Source organism: Electrona antarctica (assembly GCF_951216825.1).
Source record: "Electrona antarctica genome assembly, chromosome: 12".
NCBI classification, from domain to species: Eukaryota; Metazoa; Chordata; class Actinopteri; order Myctophiformes; family Myctophidae; genus Electrona; species Electrona antarctica.
In genome coordinates, this window is record NC_136793.1 from 16,830,841 (window position 1) to 16,853,340 (window position 22,500).

Sequence of the window (22,500 nt, forward strand, 5' to 3'; positions counted from 1 at the left end):
CCCATGCATGCACTGTAACATGGACGTTTTACAGACGTTAAACGGTGGACCTGTGTGAGCATGGGTAGAGAACCTATTTCAACCAATCATATTGCTTTGTCGGGACTAAACTGTTGTATAGCCTTAAAGAATGCTCCCTTTCCTGATTGTCATTATGAGGGTCAAAGTAAAAAGAATTGAGGGGCGCTAGCCCCTCCTATGTCCAGCTTTGAGGGTTTGTGTAAACGCAAACATTGTGTTAAAACAAACATTGAATGCCATTGACAATGAATGGCTTTGAGTGCTTGTGTAAACACAAACATTATGTAAACACAAGCATCGAAGACGAAGGTGAGGACCAATTGTGATTGGCCGGAATGAGATGATTTAAAGAGCGCCCCCCACTTCACACGGGTGTGATTCTTTCAACCATAACACCTGGGTCCACACGGCTCACTGTTGTATAACTGGAAATATTGACCAATCCAACTTCTGTGATCATTGGCTCATAATGAAGCTTTGTTTCACGTATGAGCCTCTTCACTACAGCAGTGGTTCCCAAAGTGGGATCCGGGGACCCCCAGGGGTACCTGAAGGAGTTCCAGGGAGTCCCCAGCTACATGATAGTTAGGAACCAAATGGACCCTTATGGGTCTGTAAATCTGAGTGTCCATTTGTACACTCTCGAGTTAAATTAACATTGATTTTACAATATAAATTGGGGGTCGAAGAGATAGAAATACCATTAAATGGGGGTCCGTAGACTAATGCATGTCAAACCTGGGGGTCCTTGAAATTAAACGGGTTGAGAATCACTGCTAGAGCCGTAAATTCTTCTCTTATGAGGGTCCCTGGCAGAAAGTTTGGGAACCACTGCACTACAGTAGTCATGTAGACCAGTGGTTGTCAACCTGCGTGTCGGACTCGGCCCCACATGATTTTATTTATTTTGTTATTTTTGCCAGGTGCTTGAAAAACGCCTGGCACTAAGGGTGGCAGCGGGGGCAGTGTCTTGAGTGTACAGGGTTTGATGAGGGTCCAGGAAGGGCCAGGCCATAGACTTGGCTGGCATACGATTTACATCATAAGTGCTCTAAACAAACAATTAAAAAAAACCATAGACTTGCCTGCCATATGATGTAATCTTCAAAAGCCATGTGTTGGGAGGGGCTAGCGCGCCTCAAAGAACGTTATGTAAACATAGGGAAAAGGTACATGCTTTATACCTTTAAGGTCAGAGCAGTGTAATGGATGCAAACGTGTCCCGACTGCTGCTGCTGCTGAAACAACTGCACTTCCTGTTGAGTTTGTAACACGTTCTATCTCTCTCTCGTCTCTGTTTCTCTGTCTCTCTCTCTCTCTCTCAATCCCTCTCTCTCTCCATCTCTATCTCTCTCTCTGTTCAAATAGACACACATATCTACAAACAGTGCTGGTTTCCATGCAGGCTGTGTGTGAGTGGTCTGGGATGTGTGTGTGTGTGTGTGTGTGTGTGTGTGTGTGTGTGTGTGTGTGTGTGTGTGTGTGTGTGTGTGCGTGTGCGTGCGTGCGTGCGTGTTCAGATTGCTCCCATATTGTTTCCCCCCCCCAAAAAAAAGAAACAACACCATTCCAGAGTAGACAATACACACACACAAATCGGGGGATGGGATCGCTGAACAACCCCCCCCCCCGCCCCCCCCAATACAAACTCCTCCTCAAGTCCTCTTGCTCACTTTAACAACCCCTGCACGCGTGCGCACACACACAGTCACACACACACATTCCAAACATCTCCATGGCTGTGGGAATCATGATGTCATCTCTCTCGCCCACCTCACTGTTCAGCTCTCTCTCTCTCTCTCTCTCTCTCTCTCTCTCTCTCTCTCTCTTCTCTCTCTCTCTCTCTCTCTCTCATCTCTCTCTCTCTCTCTCTCTCTCCTCTCTCTCTCTCCTCTCTCTCTCTCTCTCTCTCTCTCTCTCTCTCTCTCTCTCTCTCTCTCTCTCTCTCTCTCTCTCTCTCTCTCTCTCTCTCTCTCTCTCTCTCTCTCTCTCTCTCTCTCTCTCTCTCTCTCTCTCTCTCTCTCTCTCCCCCCCATGAGAAACATACGTTTACATAGTCAAAGCAAGTGTCAAATAAAACAATCAAAACTGAGAAATGTATGTTAATTAAAATAGAATAAAGAATTGTGTAAACAGTCTCTCTCTCTCTGTCTCTCTTTCTCTCTCTCTCTCTCTCTCTCTCTCTCTCTCTATACAGACTTTCAAACTGCAATGAAACGCCTAGAAGTGTTGGATAGAGAATGTCCGTGTTTGCATGTGGCACACACACATAAGTGTGTGGTGTGTGTGTGTGTGCGTGTGTGTGTGTGTGTGTGTGTGGTGTGTGTGTGCGTGCGTGCGTGCATGCGTGCGTGGTGCGTGGCGAGCGTGCGTGCGTGCGTGCGTGCATGCGTGTGTGCGTGGCGTGCGTGCGTGCGTGCGGGCATGTGTGTGTGTGTGCGTGTGTGCGTGCATGTGTGTGTGTGCGTGCATGTGTCAGAGATGGAATCCAGACATTTGAGTGAAACTTGAATAAACGAAAATACCCCCAAAAGGAAGTGGTTGTGTTGGATCTGGTTGGTCCAGAGCTATGGAGCTGTGGAGTCATTGTATGTGCTCCATAGATCTGGTTGGTCCAGAGCTATGGAGCTGTGGAGTCATTGTATGTGCTCCATAGATCTGGTTGGTCCAGAGCTATGGAGCTGTGGAGTCATTGAATGTGCTCCATAGATCTGGTTGGTCCAGAGCTATGGAGCTGTGGAGTCATTGTATGTGCTCCATAGATCTGGTTGGTCCAGAGCTATGGAGCTGTGGAGTCATTGAATGTGCTCCATAGATCTGGTTGGTCCAGAGCTATGGAGCTGTGGAGTCATTGAATGTGCTCCATAGATCTGGTTGGTCCAGAGCTATGGAGCTGTGGAGTCATTGAATGTGCTCCATAGATCTGGTTGGTCCAGAGCTATGGAGCTATGGAGTCATTGTATGTGCTCCATAGATCTGGTTGGTCCAGAGCTATGGAGCTGTGGAGTCATTGTATGTGCTCCATGGTCCATACAATGACCATCAATTCAGCAGTGAAGTCCACATGCAGGTCCCCCGATCCCTAGTTTGGACATCCTGCCCTGATCCTCCTCCTCACACCGTTTGATTCGTTCAAATTCCATCCCAGAATATAAACACACCATGGACCTTGTGAGTTGTGACAGGGACAGGTAACACACATCACACCAACCACATCACACCAACATTCATAGCACTACACTGGCTGCCCATAGACCACCGAAGTCCCGACGCCACTCGCTCATCCCGTGGATCTATGGAGAATAACTGTCTCTGCGATATTGTCGGGGAGGTGTCTCTGTGTCGTTTACGACAGTCAGTCAGTCATATTTCATACAGTCCGTTTCTAGCGAAAATGTAACTAATTCAGCAGCAGTAACAACAGCGTTTTATCTCAGTCAGTTGATTCTTCATATCCATATGAGTGAAGCGGCCTGGATGATTTGTTTATTTTTCAAACACAGTTCTTATATGAGGCAATCTAAAATACCCCTATGAGGTTTACAATGGAAATAAAAAGTACGTGAACCCGTGGACTTAGCGCCCTCTACGATCAGTCCGCTAGCCCCTCCTATGCACAGCTTTGTGTGTCTGTGTTTGTACGGCTTGTACAGTGAAACTGCGAAAGGCTCATTAAATCAGGAATGTGATGATTTGATTGGCTGAATGTGATGATTTGATTGGCTGAGCACAGAAAATGATGATGTATGATGATAAGAGCACCCCTAACTTCACACGAGTGTGATTTTTTTATTGAGCTCCTAACATCGTCCCTCGATCACCTCATATCATCTCAATCTGAGCCTCAATTCAGAGAAAACGCTTGTAATGTATGTGGACAGGGTTTTGGAATTTCGATTCATGTATACCGCACAATACAGCTACAGCGACACCGACACCGCAGCTACAGGGCAGCGCTCCAATGATTCCCAAACTTGGGGTCGTGACCCAGGGCATGTGCCCATTTCTATAGTCACAATTTAAAGACTTTCAATTACCTTTTAATTAATCTAAAATGAAAAACATTTAACTAATAATAAAGCCATTACTATGTCAAAAGTCACCAACAAACTATCCTATAAAAATGGTCAAACATTGGCCAAATTGACAAATATTACGTAAGAGGAGAAAGATGTCAAAGTAGTCTATCTACAAGCTCACAACGCCTAGCACTGTGTGGCGTTGTCAGCTTGCAGTTCAGCTATTTTCACAATATGTACAGTATCTGTGGAACCGAGTCAAACTAAATGTAATGCCTCAACTTAACTTAATGCCTCAATAACAATGCATGTCAGTGTGGGGGGTCCCCAGTCCAAAGAGGATTGTTTGTGGGGGTCATGGCCTGAATTGTTTGGGAACCCTTGGTTTAGGGCAGGCTATTCATCTTAAAACACCATGGTGATGATGACACAAAGACAATGCTTTCACTGTAGAGCTGAACTCGTAACAGTCGTGCGACCCCAGAACAGTGTTTTTAAAGTAAAACACTCAAGTGCTCTTATCAGCGCTTCAGATCGGTACAATGGATCGGATGTGCCACTGATGATGTCACTGACAGGAAGGAAGTGGCAGGGACACTTTAAGCTGATGACAGACACAGATGACAGACACGAGTACTGATTTCGCCACGGGTTTGCGTCAAAATTTTGGTCACGCCTTGTGTTTATAAGTGAGCATCCATTTCATAGGACTGGCTTCCACCTGGGTATGACTACCACCACACCATGCCGTTGCATTTGAGGAGTGATAACTGAAATTGACGATGCAATACAACCATTTGACCATTTGACTCAAATGTGTGGCGGAATCAGCACTCACATGACAGACAGACAGACAGACAGACAGACAGACAGACACTTTAGCTCTCAAGGCCCTACAGTATATTTTGACAGCAGAAATTTGACAGGCATATATTTATATATATATTGCTAAAATCTAAAATCACACAGCTTTCACGGTTTCAATGGCTTAAGAACAAGCTGTGCCCGTCGTGAGGCACTGATCTAAGTGGCAGAGAGCAAAAGAGAACACTTTTCTAGCGACGAAACCACTGTTCTCATGCATAAAGAGAAAGCCAGCTTAAAATCAGCAGCATCAATGATGTGATATATCAGACGACAAGGGGGGGGGGGGGGACTAAAGCTCACACATTGTGTCACGATATCAGTCTGTTGCACACTTTTACTGTGTAGTGATGTCCTAGTGTTTCCTGTTTTCCCTAGTTACTGTTTCCTGTGTTGTCTCACCTCCCTGTGATTACTAGTTTTCTCCACCTGTGTCCTGTTAGTCTCCTAGCCAATCCCAGTGTTGATTGTTTGTTCTGTCCACCTGTGTAGTGTGATCCCTGTCTACTTAAACCCTCAGTTCCTTATGTTCCCTGCTTGACTATAGATGTTGTTATGGTGTTCTGTTCCCGTTATGTTCACCTAGTGTTTTCAGTATAATAAATACTTTAATTTGACGTTCTCTGCTCCTGCCTGTCTGTTCAGCATTTTGGGTCCTGTATTACTTGTCTTGAGTCGCACCGTGACACATTGTCCAAACAATATAGTGTTACTGGAGTCTGACTCACTATAGCCTCATGTGCAACAGTGTGATATCTGGACATATCAATGTCATATCCACATGTCCATTCTCTGTCATTATGTATTAAAGCAATGACAATATGTGCATGGTTATGGACTGACCACTTAGTATCTGAAGTTGAACACACCAATATGTACCCTGGACATCAACCATCATCACCAATACATGCATAGGCTACACACACACACACACACACACACACACACACACACACACACACACACACACACACACACACACACACACACACACACACACACACACACACACACATACCAAAGAGCAATGTTTCTGAAAGTGGGTGTTGCAGAATACTTTGATATTAGACTTTGTTAACATCAAGTAGAAAGTTATTGCCTGTGAATGTATAGTAAATGTATTTCGAGGGGTGCCATGGATGAAAAACGTGTTAACAGGGGATGTTTGAGAACCACTTTTCTATTTAGCTCCTTATTTTCATATTTTGTGAATGAAACAGCAAACTATCAAGTCAACAAAATGTATGCTGTTGTTTTTTTCTGAAGTGCAGTTACATGTCTTGCAGCTCACATTGTTAGCTCCTCAGTATGCAGTCATCTCATGGAGGATTAATTAAAACAAGCTCTCCGGTTACACAACACTTATTCCATCATACACATCAATTATTAAACTGCGCTGGCAACCCAAACTCACAAACAATACCACTCATTTACTAAGTGTATTTAGTACATTTGTGGGTTTTTGATTGGTGTTATTTGGCAAACAGAGCCACCAATCAAAAAACATGTATTTACCCTACAACGAAAGATCCCATGTATGTACAAAGTGCATAGGCTCTGTTTACCCAAATCCACCAACAACAAACACCATGCATGCCTTTAGTAAGCTCTGTTGTGATGCTACTGCCCACAACTACTTGTACTGCGTTTTAGATTCACATGTATGCTATTAGGCTAAATGAGTAGGAAGATAGAGTTATAACATAAGTAGTAGCCTACCAGCTAGTTGTTGGAGGAGTTATATAAACAAACAGTTGTTTACCAAGGTTCTAGCTAGGAGACTAGGAGACTCAGACTGCATGTAGTAACCACTTGAACCCCAGCATACATATGGGGTGGGGGGTACCATTATGTGTGTGGTTGATTGATTGAATACTTTATTACTCTATTGAGTTTACATCGACAAGCACAGGGAAGTACAGTACAATAGGGGTCTGCTAAAAGGATTTATCCAAGAAAGACTATGGCTTGTTTCGATTGGCGTCCTTAAATTTGTACTCAATTCATTGAAATTATAGCATAGCTGATCTGCAAGCTCACAACTGAGATGGTAGATTGGCTATTTGTGACAAAGAAGGGTTTTGGTGTAGACAGAAAAGGTCTACCACCCTACCAGAGATGGAATTAACTGCATGTCCAGTTTAAAGTCTAGGGGGTTTAAGTGGTTAATAAAAGTTGCATTGTTTTTTTTACCAGTTGGAGGAGAAATAAACATTTGTAGGCTAAACTAAAGGGTGTGCTTATAAAAGGTTGTACATGTTTATTTACCAGTTGGTGGAGGACCTGGGGTTCAGGATGTCCTCTTTGGCAGTCAGCAGAGACAGACTGTAGGTGTCCAGGTTGATCGCTCTCATGGCCATGATGAAGACGACGATGAAGATGACGATGAAGGTAAACTGGCTCGGAGGAGTGTGTAACAACAACCTAACGGACCGGCCGCGGGGATCGAACCTCCTGCAGGCTCTGTCTCCCTCCTCTCTGTCTCTCCTCCTCGATCCCCAAGAAGAAAAGAAACCCCCCCCCAAAAAAAAACAGAGAGCCAAAGAAAACACGCTGTTTGTCAATGTGGACGAAACAAAAACAATGAACTAACCTAAAACTAAACTAAAACGAAACGCAGTTTTCATGTAAAAACTCCTTCTTGTTCGTGTCAGTTTGTGGGCGTCTCGCAGCAGCAGACAGACAGGCAGGTAGACACATAGCGCTGCACTGAAGAGTGCGGACAGACTGAGAGACAGACAGAACGGCTGAACGGGACGCTGGGAGGAACAGGACTGCCTGTGCTGTGCTGCAGGCAGACAGCAGTTCAGCACCGTGCAGAGCAGACAGGCGGGACGCTGGGACTGGTGTGTCCGGGCAGAGCGCACTGCTCAGCGGACACACAGCGGAGCTCCACCTCCCTGTTAGAGGAGGAGGGTGGAACTCTCCCCTCAAGGCTTTCTGCCAGAAAGAGGGAGAGAGAGGTGGGAATACACAGAGTAGGGTACAGTGACATTTTCTCAACTACACAGTATAACTTTTTGAGCGGTGCACAGTTGCACACCACTCCAATCAATGACTGGCTTCGTGTGACTCTGTGTCTGTGTCTATGTATGTATGTACACACACACACACACACACACACACACACACACACACACACACACACACACACACACACACACACACACACACACACACACACACACACTAGCCTACTGCTCAGTTCACACGGGTGTGATTTTCGCATACACTGATTGGTTGATCATGTCTGCATCGAATATGCTTCATTGCTTCATTATGCTCAAATACAATTTGCCATAACAAGGTCAAGGACAAGGTATCCTCTACAATCAGACACTCAGTTTTTTTGTCTTTTATTTTCATTGTCAGTATAACATGCCACTTGTCTATGCAAGTTAGAAAATAGCTGCACATCATTTTGGTCACTAAGCAACACTAGCCAATGCTAACAGTCGACATCCTCACAGTCATGCTGTACACACAGTTATAGTTCAACATCAGCAGGCTGACAGTCGGCTGGCAATGGTCACAGCTCCCTCTCTGAGTCTGAGCTGATCTGGATCACCTATACTAAATCCCTCTCTGAGCTGATGGATCACCTCCTACTAAATCCCTCTCTGAGCTGATGGATCACCTCCTACTAAATCCCTCTCTGATGGATCACCTCCTACTAAATCCCTCTCTGAACTGTTGGATCACCTCCTACTAAATCCCTCTCTGAGCTGATGGATCACCTCCTACTAAATCCCTCTCTGAACTGTTGGATCACCTCCTACTAAATCCCTCTCTGAACTGTTGGATCACCTCCTACTAAATCCCTCTCTGAACTGTTGGATCACCTCCTACTAAATCCCTCTCTGAACTGTTGGATCACCTCCTACTAAATCCCTCTCTGAACTGTTGGATCACCTCCTATACTAAATCCCTCTCTGAGCTGATGGATCACCTCCTACTAAATCCCTCTCTGATGGATCACCTCCTACTAAATCCCTCTCTGAGCCGATGGATCACATCCTACTAAATCCCTCTCTGATGGATCACCTCCTAAATCCCTCTCTGAGCCGATGGATCACATCCTACTAAATCCCTCTCTGATGGATCACCTCCTACTAAATCCCTCTCTGAGCTGATGGATCACATCCTACTAAATCCCGCTGAGCTCCTACTACTATATCAGAGTAGTTCTTTCACCGATTAGCAGCCAGCATGCATGGTGGCCAATGGCCATATATATAAAAAATATATAGATGCCTCATTGGACGCTGCAGTTTGTTGGAGCCATGTGTGTCCATCGTAAGGAGGAAGTCAAGCGGAAGTGCGGAAGGCACACTGCCACTTAAGTGACTACTGGCCAATCACAGCACGTCTTTTCCGGAACTTATCAATTAAATCCAAAAGAGCTTTATCGGCACAAGATTGGCCTACCGAACGTCCCCTTCCGTGACACACACGGAAGCTTGGCAAGCTTAGACCCGCCCACACCTTCCTCCAATTAGCCTACTCCGCTCTTCTGGCAAAGAGCGCTCTTGGCTCCATGTTGCCTCCTCTCGAGATGTTTTATGTTTTATTTGCAAGGACCCTCTTAACTCTGAGAGTGTGTACTAATGCTTGGACTCCCAGAGCAGCTGCTCAGCTAACTGTTAGCCTGCTGTATTCTAAGCTTTAGTTCAGGTTTGACCAGTCACATACAGACAGTCTCTAAATGTGGAAAAAATGTCCTTCGTTCCAAAGGCCCATTCATACTCCTTCCCACATCGGGGTTCGGACATCTGGAGCACGGGTTCCGAAAAGCCACGAAAAGCTTGGACGTCGGAAAGGACTATGGACCTCATTGTGTGTGTGTGTGTGTGTGTGTGTAGGCCTGCAGGGCCGGTTCTAGCTAGGTCGTTGGGGTTGGGTGGGGGCAGAGGTGGGCGTCCTGCCCACCCAATCAAAAGGTACGGGGAATATTACGTTTTAGACAATATCAAAAATACCACAAAATATCTGTACCATGTATCATTTCTGATTGGGTGGGCAGCAATTTTAGTGAAATTTAGACCCACCTGAACACCGTTTGCTAGCAGTGCTGTTAACCGACAGTGTGCTGATGGAAATTGGGTTACTGTTGGTCCAAGAAATGACGGGGGTTTACGGGGAATGTGTGCCCGTGCCGTTACTCGTCGCGTACAGTGACGCTACCCCATATATTTGTCCTGCCCACCACCCGAGTGGGGCAGGCTAGTGGCCCTGGTGTGTGTGTGTGTGTGTGTGTAGTAATAGGAAGAAACAGGGCAGTGGTTTAGTGCTGGACCAGGAGGAAAAGTAGTAGGAGAAGACAGTGACATCACAGCTGGGGTAATCTTGAGGTTCCGCTAGCCTTCCAAACCTTTGAAACATATGTTACATGCCAAAACATATTTGTGGTTTAATATTTGTTGGTGGTCCGCGGGCAAATATATATCACCCCCCCCCCCCCCCCCCCAAAAAAAATTTATAAAAATAAAATAAAATAAAAAAACTTCAAAAAGCAACCCTCAACAACCAATATTTACAAAGGACTTGTAATAATAGGCAACACTGAATGGATGTACAGCACAGGATGCTGACGTATATATTCTGATCGGCTGTGATGCAACTGTCCTATCCTTGTTTTTTTCCTCCAAGGTGTGGGAATAATAAAGGCTTTTTACTTGTACTACTAGTAGTACTAACGAGGCTTTTTAAAATCAGCCAGTTAGTGGAAATCCTCCAGTCGCTGTGTTATTGTGAATCAACTATTAGAGGAATGTTAGTAGCTACAACACTGCCACCCGCAGGCAGACAACAGGAACTGTTTACGGTCACTGTGAAGTTGTGAAGGCATTTCCACATGTGTGCATGTTCATGTCTCAATGTCAGTGGTCTTGGAAGGGCTTTAGAATGCATATGTAATAATAATAATAATAATAATAATAATAATAATAATAACAACATAAGTAATTCTGCTAAAGGATGAATAATGAATGTACTTCTGTATCAGCAGTACATTTTGGTGGAGGAAAAAATGTATTCCACCGGTCCCGTACCTTACCAAATCACGCCTCAGGCAGACTTTAGGCCATGATAGTTTGAACCTACATGGAATAAACCTCTGAGAACATGAAAGCAGACACATTCACACTACTGACCCTCATTGAATAATTAATGGCAGATAGTCTATAAACGTGGGGTGATATATGCGTGAGATATTATGCAGCATAAAGTATGTGATATTTGGTGAAATGTCCCTTTAACACTGAAGCTCAGAAACAAAAAATGGAACAAAAAATAAAATAAAGGTTAATCCTCAAATCCTCACTCCGCAACCAGATAATTGGGGATAGTTTAAGGTTAAGAGTCCTATGAATGGCAGTCAATAATACTTAAGATTTTTTTTTATCATAATGCAGACTCATATTGAGTCTACATTATGATTAACTAAAATAAAATCAGTAGACGTTCCGGTTCCCCTCTGTGCAACACAGGAGAAGCAGGGGATTGTGGAGGATGGAGTTCCTGTGCAACCTAGGATGAGCAGGGGCTTGTGGGGGATAGAGTTCATGTGCCATTGACACATATGGGTGGCAAACTTGAACCGGACGTTCGATGGAATGCATTGGAGACAATCCAACAACAAACACTATTTCACTATTTGTCATATAATCGGTCCAGGAATAATAAAAGAAGATATCACAGGTTGTTTTATCATCACTGTTTTTTCAATGTGCACACAATTTTAACGAGGCATCTAAACAGCTCTCTCTCTACTTCAGAAACATACTCTGTGCTCTTTAGATTAGAATACAGTGTACACATCAAAAAGCACAAAACAATGTGTGATATGTCTCCTTTTATTTCCCTGGACCGAGTTTCGTCATGTTGAATCACAACAATCGTTGAATCGCAGAATCGCAATAAATCACAATATAAATCAAATCGGCACCCTAGGTATCGAGATCGTATGGAATCGGGAGGTACATGAATCTCCTATTCTGGCTCTCAACGAATACAATGCATTCCATTGAAATCTCGACTGAACTCTCGGCTGCAGCGACAAATCTGCCAGCTGAAATTGCTTGATAGAGAAAATGCTGTAGATGTCCCTTCCTTGATCTACATTCCTTGGTGTGTCCCAGAGCAGGGGATTGTGGGGGATGGAGTTCATGTGAGACCCAGGAAGAGCAAGTGATTGTGGGGGTTGTAGGCCAGGCATTCAGAAGAGTGAGCCTTTCTTCTTCAGGTTGTTTCTCTTCCAGAGAGACAGAAGGTCAAAGTTTTCCAGGGACATTCCAAACACACCGAGGAAGTCCTCTGGGGACAGATGTCTCTGCAGGACAGGCACACGCACGCACACACACACACACACACACACACACACACACACACACACACACACACACACACACACACACACACACACACACACACACACACACACACACACACACACACACACACACACACACACACACACACACACACACACACACACAGATAAGATAATGACATTTATTTGTAGGCCTATAGCTTTTCAAAAACTACGGAGCCCTTAAAACTCATTGACTGCCAATGACAATATTGTTGTCATATTGTGTTTTCAGATGGTACGCTAACCTATGGGTAACCGCTTGACTGTCCTGGAAACCAGGAACCAGGAAACCACGTGATTGCTAAAAAACAGCTCTCATCCACTCCTTTTTGTTTAGTTTAGCTCCACTCCTGAGTGTTCCACTTCCTGGTACGCCATTATGGGACTTTCAACAAATCTTTTTGTGAACGCCCAGCGAGCAGAACTGTGGTTAGCAACGATTGGGGGATTGATCGTAGTGGACATGCAAGGGTCGGATCCGTGTTTTGTCATAATCACTCAGAGCTGCCCGCGTCGGAACTCGGGTCTGTCTATCATCATGTATAACACCCGAGTGGATCCGGGAAGACCCGTACTACTGTGTGACCATCTGTATGGTGTGACCGCGACACGCTGCATTGGTGAAAAAGAAACGCAATAAAATGCTGTTTAACTTTTGCGATGTTTTAGGCTGGTTTAGGATAAGATTACTGCAGCGCAACAAATAAAATGTTGAGATATGCAATGCATGCGTAGTGTAGTAGGGTACCGTACTGCAAGGCAAGCCAGCTGCCACTGCCTGCCAGGCTGATTTGAATCGAAAACACCGGCGTAAAATCCTCGCCGGGTCTCAAAAATCTCTCGGATCGGATCTCGGAACAAATTGTCACGGGTCCATTCGGGTTTGCTTGGGAGGTTTTTTTTCACCCGTGAAGAGCTCTAGTGTGTGTGTGCGCATGCGTGTGTGCGTGCGTGTGTGTACCTCCAGTCTGGTTCTGTCGACTCCAGGAGGAAGTTTGTTTCTTCCTCTGAGGCTCAACACCAGCATCTCATAGGGATAGATCTACAATCAATCAATCAATCAATCAATCAATCAATCAATCAATCAATCAATCCACCAATGTTACAACAATAGAGTAGCATGTTAACCCCTAATGACGATGTGAGTGTGAGTGTGTGTGTGTGTGTGTGTGTAGTGTACCTTCTGATTAAACATGCTGGGCAATGACGTTCCTCGGTCCATCCTGGATTCCCCATTCTGCGTACGTGCACGTGCACAAACACACACACACACACACACACACACACACACACACACACACACACACACACACACATATAGTGACTTCATGAGTTGTACTTCCTGTCAAAAGGCCGTTGAAATGTTGATGGAAAAAAAAATCACCATACCTGAATACCTGGAGAGAGAGAGAGAAAGAGAGAGAGAATACACCCAATAAATAGATTTGACAAATTTGCTGCTATTTTGTCCAAAATGTTTTGGCAATGAAAATGCATATTGTGTGCGTGCGTGCGTGCGTGCGTGTGCAATGTGTGAGTATTGTTTCCTACTGTACCTGCTGGTGCTTTATCTGTGGAGCTGAACTCTGCTGACTGGAGCTGAAATAATTAAAACACAAACAACATAAAAAGGTATATTCTGAATTAAATAGTCAATTGTGCATTTATATACAGTATAGCACCCTTATCCAAAGCTACAATGTGTGTTGCATTCACCCATTCACACTACTAGGGCATTCACTTGAATCACTTTGTCATTTTTACTAGTCGAATAGTTATCCCTATTATGTAGGGAAAAAAGTATTTTTTTTGTTTTTGTTTTTGGAAATAAAAATTTGAACATTTAAAAACTGTGTACATTGGTGACTATAACTATAATCTACCTGATCTTGAGGCCTACAAAATCGGGGGAAATAAATCGTATCAGCTAGTCAATAAGGTCGACTAGTGGATTTACTAGTCACCCACATCAGGCTCGGCTCCAGGATAAAATCACTGAGGGGGCAGTTGAAAATGGCGAGGGGACACATGTCATTTTTATATAGTAAAACAATATATGTACATAAAACTTAAACTGAGGCCTGGGCCATGGCTCAGTGGTCCAGGCACCTTGGCTGGTAATCCAGTCTGGCAGTGTGCCGCGGGTTCGACTCCCGATCCCGACGGCCTTTACTGCATGTCTTCCCCCATCTCTCTCCCCATTTCCTGTCAGCCTACTGTCTGTCCCTCCATCAAAATATAAAATAAAGGCGAAAGCCACAAAAAAACATTTAAAAAAAATTAAAAAAAAAAATAAACTGAGGGGGCAGAATTTGCAACGGAGGGTGCCAGGCCCCCTCTGACACACATCCACATCCATCCATCCATTCACACACACACACACACACACATTCACCCAATCACACAAACATTCACACACCGATGCAGTGGAAACCATGCAAGGCACCATTTAGTGGAGCAGATTACTGAAATTTGGCACACAAGTGCTTCAGAACCTACCCTCTCAGAAAAGTACGTTGTCCACTTGAAAAAAACAAAATGGACACTATTTTTCAAGATGGCCGCCATTCGAGGTGGTTTTAAACAGTGTTTGAGCTATATTGAGCTATAAAATCCTATTTTGATGGCCTATACATCGAAATATATGAGTATGAGAAATCCAATTCTGCGTTTAGAACATCAAAATGATTTAATATTATGATGATACAATGGGAATTAAACGATAAAGTGGGGCAGATTAAGTCCATATTCCATAATAATCCTTCCCTTGGTGGTACAAGCACCACATTTGGCACAAATTATGTCCAGGATGTACTTTCTAAGAAAAGTACGTTATCCAGCTGAAAATCCAAGATGGCCGCCAGTTTTCAAGATGGCCACCTCGTCAAATGAATAATTAGAACTTTAATGAACAGAAATGTGTGATCCACACATTGATCTAAACATCAAAATGAATGTATTCTGACTGGAAGAACTCAATCGTGTCAATTTAATTCCAATATGGCCACCAGCTATTACGCAACTCAAAATTAGTGTTTTTGGAAGCTGTCTGATCACAGATAAGGGCAACATCACCATTCATTGAAATGCTGTGATCAAGCTCTATTGGTTTGTAATTTTGTATATAAGAGTGATGTCAAAGCACAACCAGGACACACTGGTGACATCACTGCTGTGAGACTCAGCATGGGGTTCAGTGTCTGCTTGTAGCGTACTAGCTGTAGTTGTGGTTTACTAACTATTGTAGTGGTGTACTCACTGTAGTTGTCTCCACCAGGCCGAAGGCATGGGGAGAGAGTATGTTTTGCACTCCGTCCGTGTGTCCGTGTGTGTGTGTGTGTGTGTCCGTCCGTCTGTTACCAGCTAATCTCCGGCACCGTTAACCCGGTCGATGCCAAACTTTGCACACACACTCCCTGGATGCCAACGATGAACCTCTGCCCCACATTTTCCAGAACGGCCTGTTATAGCGCCACCATGAGGCCGACTTTTGTAAAACACATTTTTTGATATTACTCCTCCAGATTCTGTCAAAAAATCTCACAAATCGTTACACACTATCTCTATGGTCATGTGCTCAAGTGGGATCTGTCCGATATTTCATATTCCATCCTAATTGGCTATAATTAGCTTTCACAGTTTGCAAGATTGCCCCGTTTTGAACAAAAGCCTCAAATCATGAACGCAGCATGCAATTTACGTGAAATCTTTCACACATTTTCTTACTAGGCTGAGGAATATATCCCACCCTTTTCACATTGGCCTGTTATAGCGCCACCAACAGGTTGATTTTTGCAAAACATATTTTTGGAACAAAATGCCTAAAAAACATGTTTATATTAATCCTAAACATTTTGCCAAACATCTCACACAGTCCTATCCTCCTGGTGGAGACCTGTGCCCAGAAGGGCACTTTTTCTAGTTTGTACTTGTAGTATACTTTAGTGTCCTAAATGCTATCTAATAAGCCCCTGTATATATCTCAACTAGAAGTTTAGTTAGTTGTAGCATGTGTTTAGTTTCCAAGATGGCCGCACCAGGAGGGGGTGGGGCGGAGGTGGGCTGCATTCACAAATTCAAGACACCTGTCTTGCGTCTGTGTGCAAGTGTCTTGAATGCAGCCCAGTAAGGGCATATGTCGACCCCGCCCGCTCACCTCCGCCCCACCCCCTCCTGGTGCTATGGCCATCTTGGAAACTAAACACATGTGAGAAGGGTGGGGCCGAGAAAGGCCCTAGCGTGGGAGAGCTGAGACAAGGGTAACAGGGATTTACCTGGATGGTGTACAGATCGCACAGGACTTGCACTGGATGAATGGTCGGGCTAGGTGTAGGGCACCAGATGCTTGAACCTAGATGCATCCCATATTTCAATGTGCTTTGATGTTTTGTACGGTTGGGTGGTAAAAGGATATAGCCCTCGGCCTTTAACCGTATAACACAAGATGTTCCGCTACTAAAACTGATTGGAGGAAGTGTTTCCTCTGTCAAACAGATACGAAAGAGGAGTTGAAGTCTCCCTGTATTTCAGGCAATACACCTGTCCAATCCAGATTGGATGACGGAGGTGGCAGTGAGGATACATTGAGGCAAAACAGTACAAAGTATCACCAAACATTTTGGGCAAATGTTTAGCAACTGAAACTCCAGCGTTCCACTAAGAGAGCAGCTGAAATTCAGAATGATCCTGGTGAAGGACACGCAAAAACTCAAAGAGTGCAGTGCAGGGGATGTGATCTCCCCCCCATCGAAGCCCTGTATGACGATCGTTGTGTCAGCAAAGCTTGTGGAATTATGAGGGACCCAAGCCATCCCAACCGCAGACTGTTTGAGATGCTGCCACATGGAAAACGTTTTCGCAGTCTCGAAGCCCCTGGAAATAGACTGCAAATAAGCTTCTTTCCCCAAACAATCAGATACATGAACGAACTGATAAGAACCAGGGCGAAAGTTTACCTAACTTTGCTACTACAGGGAAACATGCACATGTACATATGTTACTATCTTTCTAGCACTCTTTATTCTATCCCTTTGTTTGATGTGCTTGCTGTACCTGTACACAAGACAAGCTTAGCCCAGATATCCTGGGTAAATATAGATTTCATTTCATTTCATTTCATTTCACAAAGTCCAACCTTGAACCTTGATCTAGGTTCAAGGATCTGGTGGTGCCCTACACCTAGCATGACCGTTCATCCAGTGCCATTTAAGTCCTGTGCGATCTGTACACCATCCAGGTAACTGAAGCCCCGTTACCCTTGTCTCAGCTCTCCCACGCTGGCACATCTTGTCAATTCAGGTGCGGCTATCTAACTACAATACTACAACTAACTAAACTTCTAGTGGAGATATATACAGGGGCTAATTAGCATTTAGGACACTAAAGTATACAACAAACTACAGTGAGTACACTACAACAGTTAGTAAACCACAACTACAGCTAGTACACTACAAGCAGACACTGAACCCCATGCTGAGTCTCACAGCAGTGATGTCACCAGTGTGTCCTGGTTGTGCTTTGACATCACTCTTATATACAAAATTACAAACCAATAGAGCTTGATCACAGCATGTCAATGCATGATCATGTTGCCCTTCAACAATATCTATGATCAGACGGCTTCCGAAAACGCTAATTTTGAGTCACGTAATAGCTGCATCTTGCAAACTGGCGGCCATATTGGAATTCAATTCCAACACCATTGAGTTCTTACAGTCAGAATACATTCATTTTGATGTTTGGATCATTTCAATTTTACTTCGAAAACCGTTTTTTTTTTTTTGCATTTGACGAGGTGGCCATCTTGAAAACTGGCAGCCATCTTGGATTTTCAGCTGGATAACGTGCTTTTCATAGAAAGTACATCCTGGACATCATGTGTGCCAAATTTGGTGCTTGTACCACCAAGTAAAATATTCTTATGGAACATTGACTTAATCTGCCCCAGCTTTTCGTTTAATTCCCATTGTATCATCATAATATTCAATATTTTTGATTTGCTAAATGCAGAATTGGATTTCTAATACTCAGAAACATACATTTCGATGTATATGCCATCACAATAGGATTATTCAATCAAACTATAGTTCAAACACTGTTTAAAACCATTTTGAAAGGCAGCCATCTTGGAAAATGGTGGCCATTTAGTTTTTTCAAGTGGACAACGTACTTTTCTGAGAGAGGTTCTGAAGCACTTGTGTGCCAAATGTGGTGCTTGTACCATCAAGTGAACGATTCTTATGATATATTGACTTAATCTGCTCCACTAATTGGTGCCTTGCACCAATGGTGAACAGGTTGGTGCCGCACCAACCTGTTCATCGGCAGCGTCGTGCTCAAGGGCAGTTTGACACCCACTCTGGGGGAGCCTGGGATCGAACTGGGAACCCTGCCACCCCCTTTAACCCCATAAGCTCCAGCTACAGTATTATACTAGTAGTAATGATGTAGTTCATACATGGGAAACTGGCGGCCCGGGGGCCACATGCGGCCCCCACCTTCACTTAATGTGGCCCGCAGGTTACAGGAATACTGATATATTATCGGTTTCAGCTGTTACAATTCCAAACATGCAAACATGAGCTGCTTTAATTACTTCAGTCTATAGTGGCAGCTTAATGATTAGTATTACATTTTTTATGTCCACTGTATTTATATTTAGTTCATAAAGTTAACATAACTATTAAAAGCATTTGAAATTAAATAAAAATGTAACCTTTCATGATTCCAATTCAAAAATTGCAAAAAAACTAAATCAAGATTTCAATTCAAATATAGCAAAAATAGATGATCTACAAGCTTAAAACACGTCGCATTTTTGCTACGTCAGTAATATACAATGTGGCCCTCTGGAGTGAGTGTAGAAATATAGTGGCCCTCTCCATCTTCAAAGTTGCCCACCCCTAATGTAGTTAGTACTCACCCTGGCCAGGCCTGTCCTGGAGGATCCTGGGAAATAAACAGACTTGGATTTGTTGGGACCTGCAGACGAAATGAATAAATAAATGTTAGTTAGTTAGTTAGTTAGTTAGTTAGTTAGTTTCATTTACAATGTGGAAATTTGTCTTCGGTCTCATAACAACAGTAATAACAAAACAGCAACAACACTTACATAAACTTTATTCCATGCATGTAGGCTACATGTATGCACGCACGCACACACACGCATGTAGACATGCACAACTATGCACTGTATGCAGGCCAGAGACTGAGTATTGGTTTAACTGTAGTTACCAAAGTCAACATCTAGATGGCATCAGTGTTCTAATACAGTCACAATGAAACTGTCACAACATGTGACCATGTGACACAATGAGTAGCACTACTTATAGATCAGATTGAGGATGAATAATGTGTACGAGGGGATGTGGGTTTCATACAGTAAAGAACCATGCGCGATTGTTGGAGAGATTCCGGTAAAACTCGGTTTGTACTTCGCCCGTATGGTGGTCGCGGGGTGAACTTAGCCGATCTACAAGCCCTTAATGCGACGCATCCTCAGGGCTTTGAGGGCTTTTAGATCAGCTAGGCATAGTGGACTCGTAATAAGTGTACAGGTTAAATCAATTGAGGATTGTTTTCTTGTTTTCATTGTGGTCTGCACATAAAGCCATGAAAAATACAACCAAGTACATCAAATAAAACAATTTTCATAACAGAGAACAAAAACATAAAAACAAAACCCTTACAATTTTTTTAGAACTGCCTTTTATCAAACTGGAACTGTTTAAAAGTTATCTAGTTTAAAGTCAGTTTGGTTGCAGTGTCCAGGTTGTTTCACTGGGTGGCGCCAATGAATGTGAAAGTTATATTATCTACCAGAATCCTGAATTTATACAGACACACATTATAAATAATATATTGTTGGGGGAGGGGTAAGTGGCGCCATTCACGTTCCCATCCTGCCGGTCTGGGCAATCGAACAGACAACCTTCTGGTTGTTTTAAGGATGGTACTAGTTGTTTGTTTGTTTATTTGTGTGCGTGCATGCGTGTGTGTGTATGTGTATGTGTGTGTGTGTGTGTGGTGTGTGTGTGTGTGTGTGTGTGTGTGTGTGTGTGTGTGTGTGTGTGTGTGTGTGTGTGTGTGTGTGTGTAAACAAAATTAAACTGAAATTGAAAACATGAAGCCATACAAAACAAAAATAAAGAAAAATTGCCAAACTATACTCTAATAACCATTGTGCCTACCAGTGGGACAGCTGTGGTCAGGTAGAGAGCGTGTCTTCCTTCTGATTGGAGCTGATTTACCCAACTCCTCCCTAAGAATGATCTTCCCCAAGTTAGACTGTACCTACAAACATACAACACAACAAGTTAGACTGCACCTACAGACACACAACACAAGTTAGACTGTACCTACAAACATACAACACAACAAGTTAGACTGCACCTAAAGACACAACATAACAAGTTAGACTGTACCTGCAAACACACAACAAGTTAGACTGCACAAAACACACAACACTTGTAGGTTGGGGTGGCTAGAGTCTTTGATAAGCTATGTGAGTCAGTGTGTGCGTGTGTGCGTGTGTGCATGCTTGCGTATGTATTTTACCTTGTTAAGCTCTTGTTTTCTCAGAAGCAACAGATCGTCACACAACTCTTCTTCCTCTTCCTCCTCGTCCCTCTTTCTACCCTTCTGCTCCTTCCTCCTCTCTGTTTCTGGAGGAGAGGAGAGGAGAGGAGAGGAGAGGAGAGGAGAGGAGAGGAGAGGAGAGGAGAGGAGATTTAATATTTTATTCATCACAAATGTGAACAGCACAGAGGTAAAGTAAAGCATTTGCCAAGCAGGGAGGCACTGGGCCTTTGGTATGACTCGGCCGGGGATCGAACCCCGATCTCCCTGTTTCAGGACGGACAAGGCCACTGAGGTGGTTTAGATAGAGTAGTCTTATCAGTTTGTTTTGGGAGGTCTGAAGCTTAATTTTTAGTGGCATAGAGATGTTGGAGAACCACAAGGTGCATGCATAATAATAATTACATTGAATGAGGGCTCTAGTGCAGCCAGAGTCATTAGTGCACTCTTGTTGACAGAGTAAATCCTGCCAAAAAATCTTCTTCTTTGATTGACTTTCTTAATCACTTTTGTTTCACCTGTCAGTTTGTTATCAAGAACTAGTCCTTACCCGTTCTGAATATATGAACAGCAAATGATGTTCAGTGTGGGTAATGCGATGTAATAGATCACATTACTGATAGGGGGGGGATTGTTTACAGATGGTCTTGGGAAGTTGGGTTGGGCACAAAAGTAGGCTAATTAAACGTTTCTTGTGCAAGTAAATGCTGTAGTACAATCATAAGTACACCATTGATGTGTGATGTAAATTTGGTGGTGATATTCTGCCTATAAATGGAAGTTATTGAATATTTTCACGTTGTCGCACTTTGTAGGCGGTCCCTAACCGCTCACAGTCTGCTGCCCATGGAGATATAAGCTATTAAACGGTGAACGCGGAGGTTGACTTTATAAGTTATAATTTGTTCTTTATATAATCAGGTTAAGAATGAGATGTTTTGTGTGATTTAAGAATGTGTCGTTCCTGAGCTATTGAGCCAGCGTTGGTCATTGCATCTGTCATTGTGTTGTTCTGACAGCACAGGATCTGTCTTCCCCTTCCGTCGAGGGGTGGATTATAGTATGTATGCATTATCGTCAACTTTGACCTTGAAGTGATTGTTATTACTAAAGTTATGTTTGGACCCATGACACTTTGTTATCAGAGAGCGGATTTTGGCGAGTTCAGAACTGGGCTTTGTGCAGTGAGTGATGTGGATCGTACCAAGTACAACCAGGGAGGGGGGACAGGGCCAGTAGACGGTCTCTATCTTGGAAGGCTGCAGAGGGTCCGGAGGTCTGGCTGCTGGAAACTTTGACGATTCAATGATCAAATCCTCAATGTGTTTCCCCTGAGGAACATGTGATATGTCTGCACACACACACACACACACACACACACACACACACACACACACACACACACACACACACACACACACGCACACACTTTTCATGTTGTTGCAGCACAAGATGACAACTCTCAACTTTCTATCTACCTATCTATCGTAGGCTAGCTCAGTATGAGAACTAGTATAAGAATCATGTCTTCAACAACAATATTGTCTTTTTTTCTGCCTCGCTTTAGACTGGAGTAGACGACTCAACAACAACGCACCTTCATTTTGGTAATTCTTGAACATTCCCAGTCATGATATATTCAACATG

General features: G+C 43.6%; 2 protein-coding genes and 1 long non-coding RNA gene across 3 annotated transcripts in view; all 3 read right to left on the reverse strand.

Annotated features, from left to right (window-relative positions):
- The window catches only part of LOC306934612 (uncharacterized protein), a 65,898-nt gene extending 58,166 nt beyond the window's left edge, over positions 1–7,732 (reverse strand). The window contains exon 1 of the mRNA XM_079517256.1: positions 7,173–7,732. Coding sequence (XP_079373382.1) covers positions 7,173–7,264 — 92 coding nt within the window. The 5' untranslated portion in view covers positions 7,265–7,732. The remainder of the gene's footprint in view (positions 1–7,172) is intronic.
- Positions 7,733–8,248: 516 nt separating this feature from the next.
- On the reverse strand, positions 8,249–10,333 carry LOC306934116. The gene is made up of 3 exons (XR_013791289.1): positions 8,572–10,333; positions 8,507–8,541; positions 8,249–8,472 (listed from the first exon to the last, which is right to left on the reverse strand). It is a non-coding gene; the product is annotated as an uncharacterized lncRNA (long non-coding RNA).
- Positions 10,334–11,140: 807 nt separating this feature from the next.
- LOC306934287 (dematin-like) overlaps positions 11,141–22,500 on the reverse strand; it is a 36,750-nt gene continuing 25,390 nt past the window's right edge. Inside the window, exons 9-17 of the mRNA XM_079516858.1 lie at positions 22,058–22,204; positions 20,833–20,939; positions 20,466–20,568; positions 19,199–19,257; positions 13,833–13,875; positions 13,666–13,673; positions 13,457–13,525; positions 13,238–13,318; positions 11,141–12,234 (exon numbers count right to left, since the gene is read on the reverse strand). Coding sequence (XP_079372984.1) covers positions 12,121–12,234; positions 13,238–13,318; positions 13,457–13,525; positions 13,666–13,673; positions 13,833–13,875; positions 19,199–19,257; positions 20,466–20,568; positions 20,833–20,939; positions 22,058–22,204 — 731 coding nt within the window. The 3' untranslated portion in view covers positions 11,141–12,120. The remainder of the gene's footprint in view (positions 12,235–13,237; positions 13,319–13,456; positions 13,526–13,665; positions 13,674–13,832; positions 13,876–19,198; positions 19,258–20,465; positions 20,569–20,832; positions 20,940–22,057; positions 22,205–22,500) is intronic.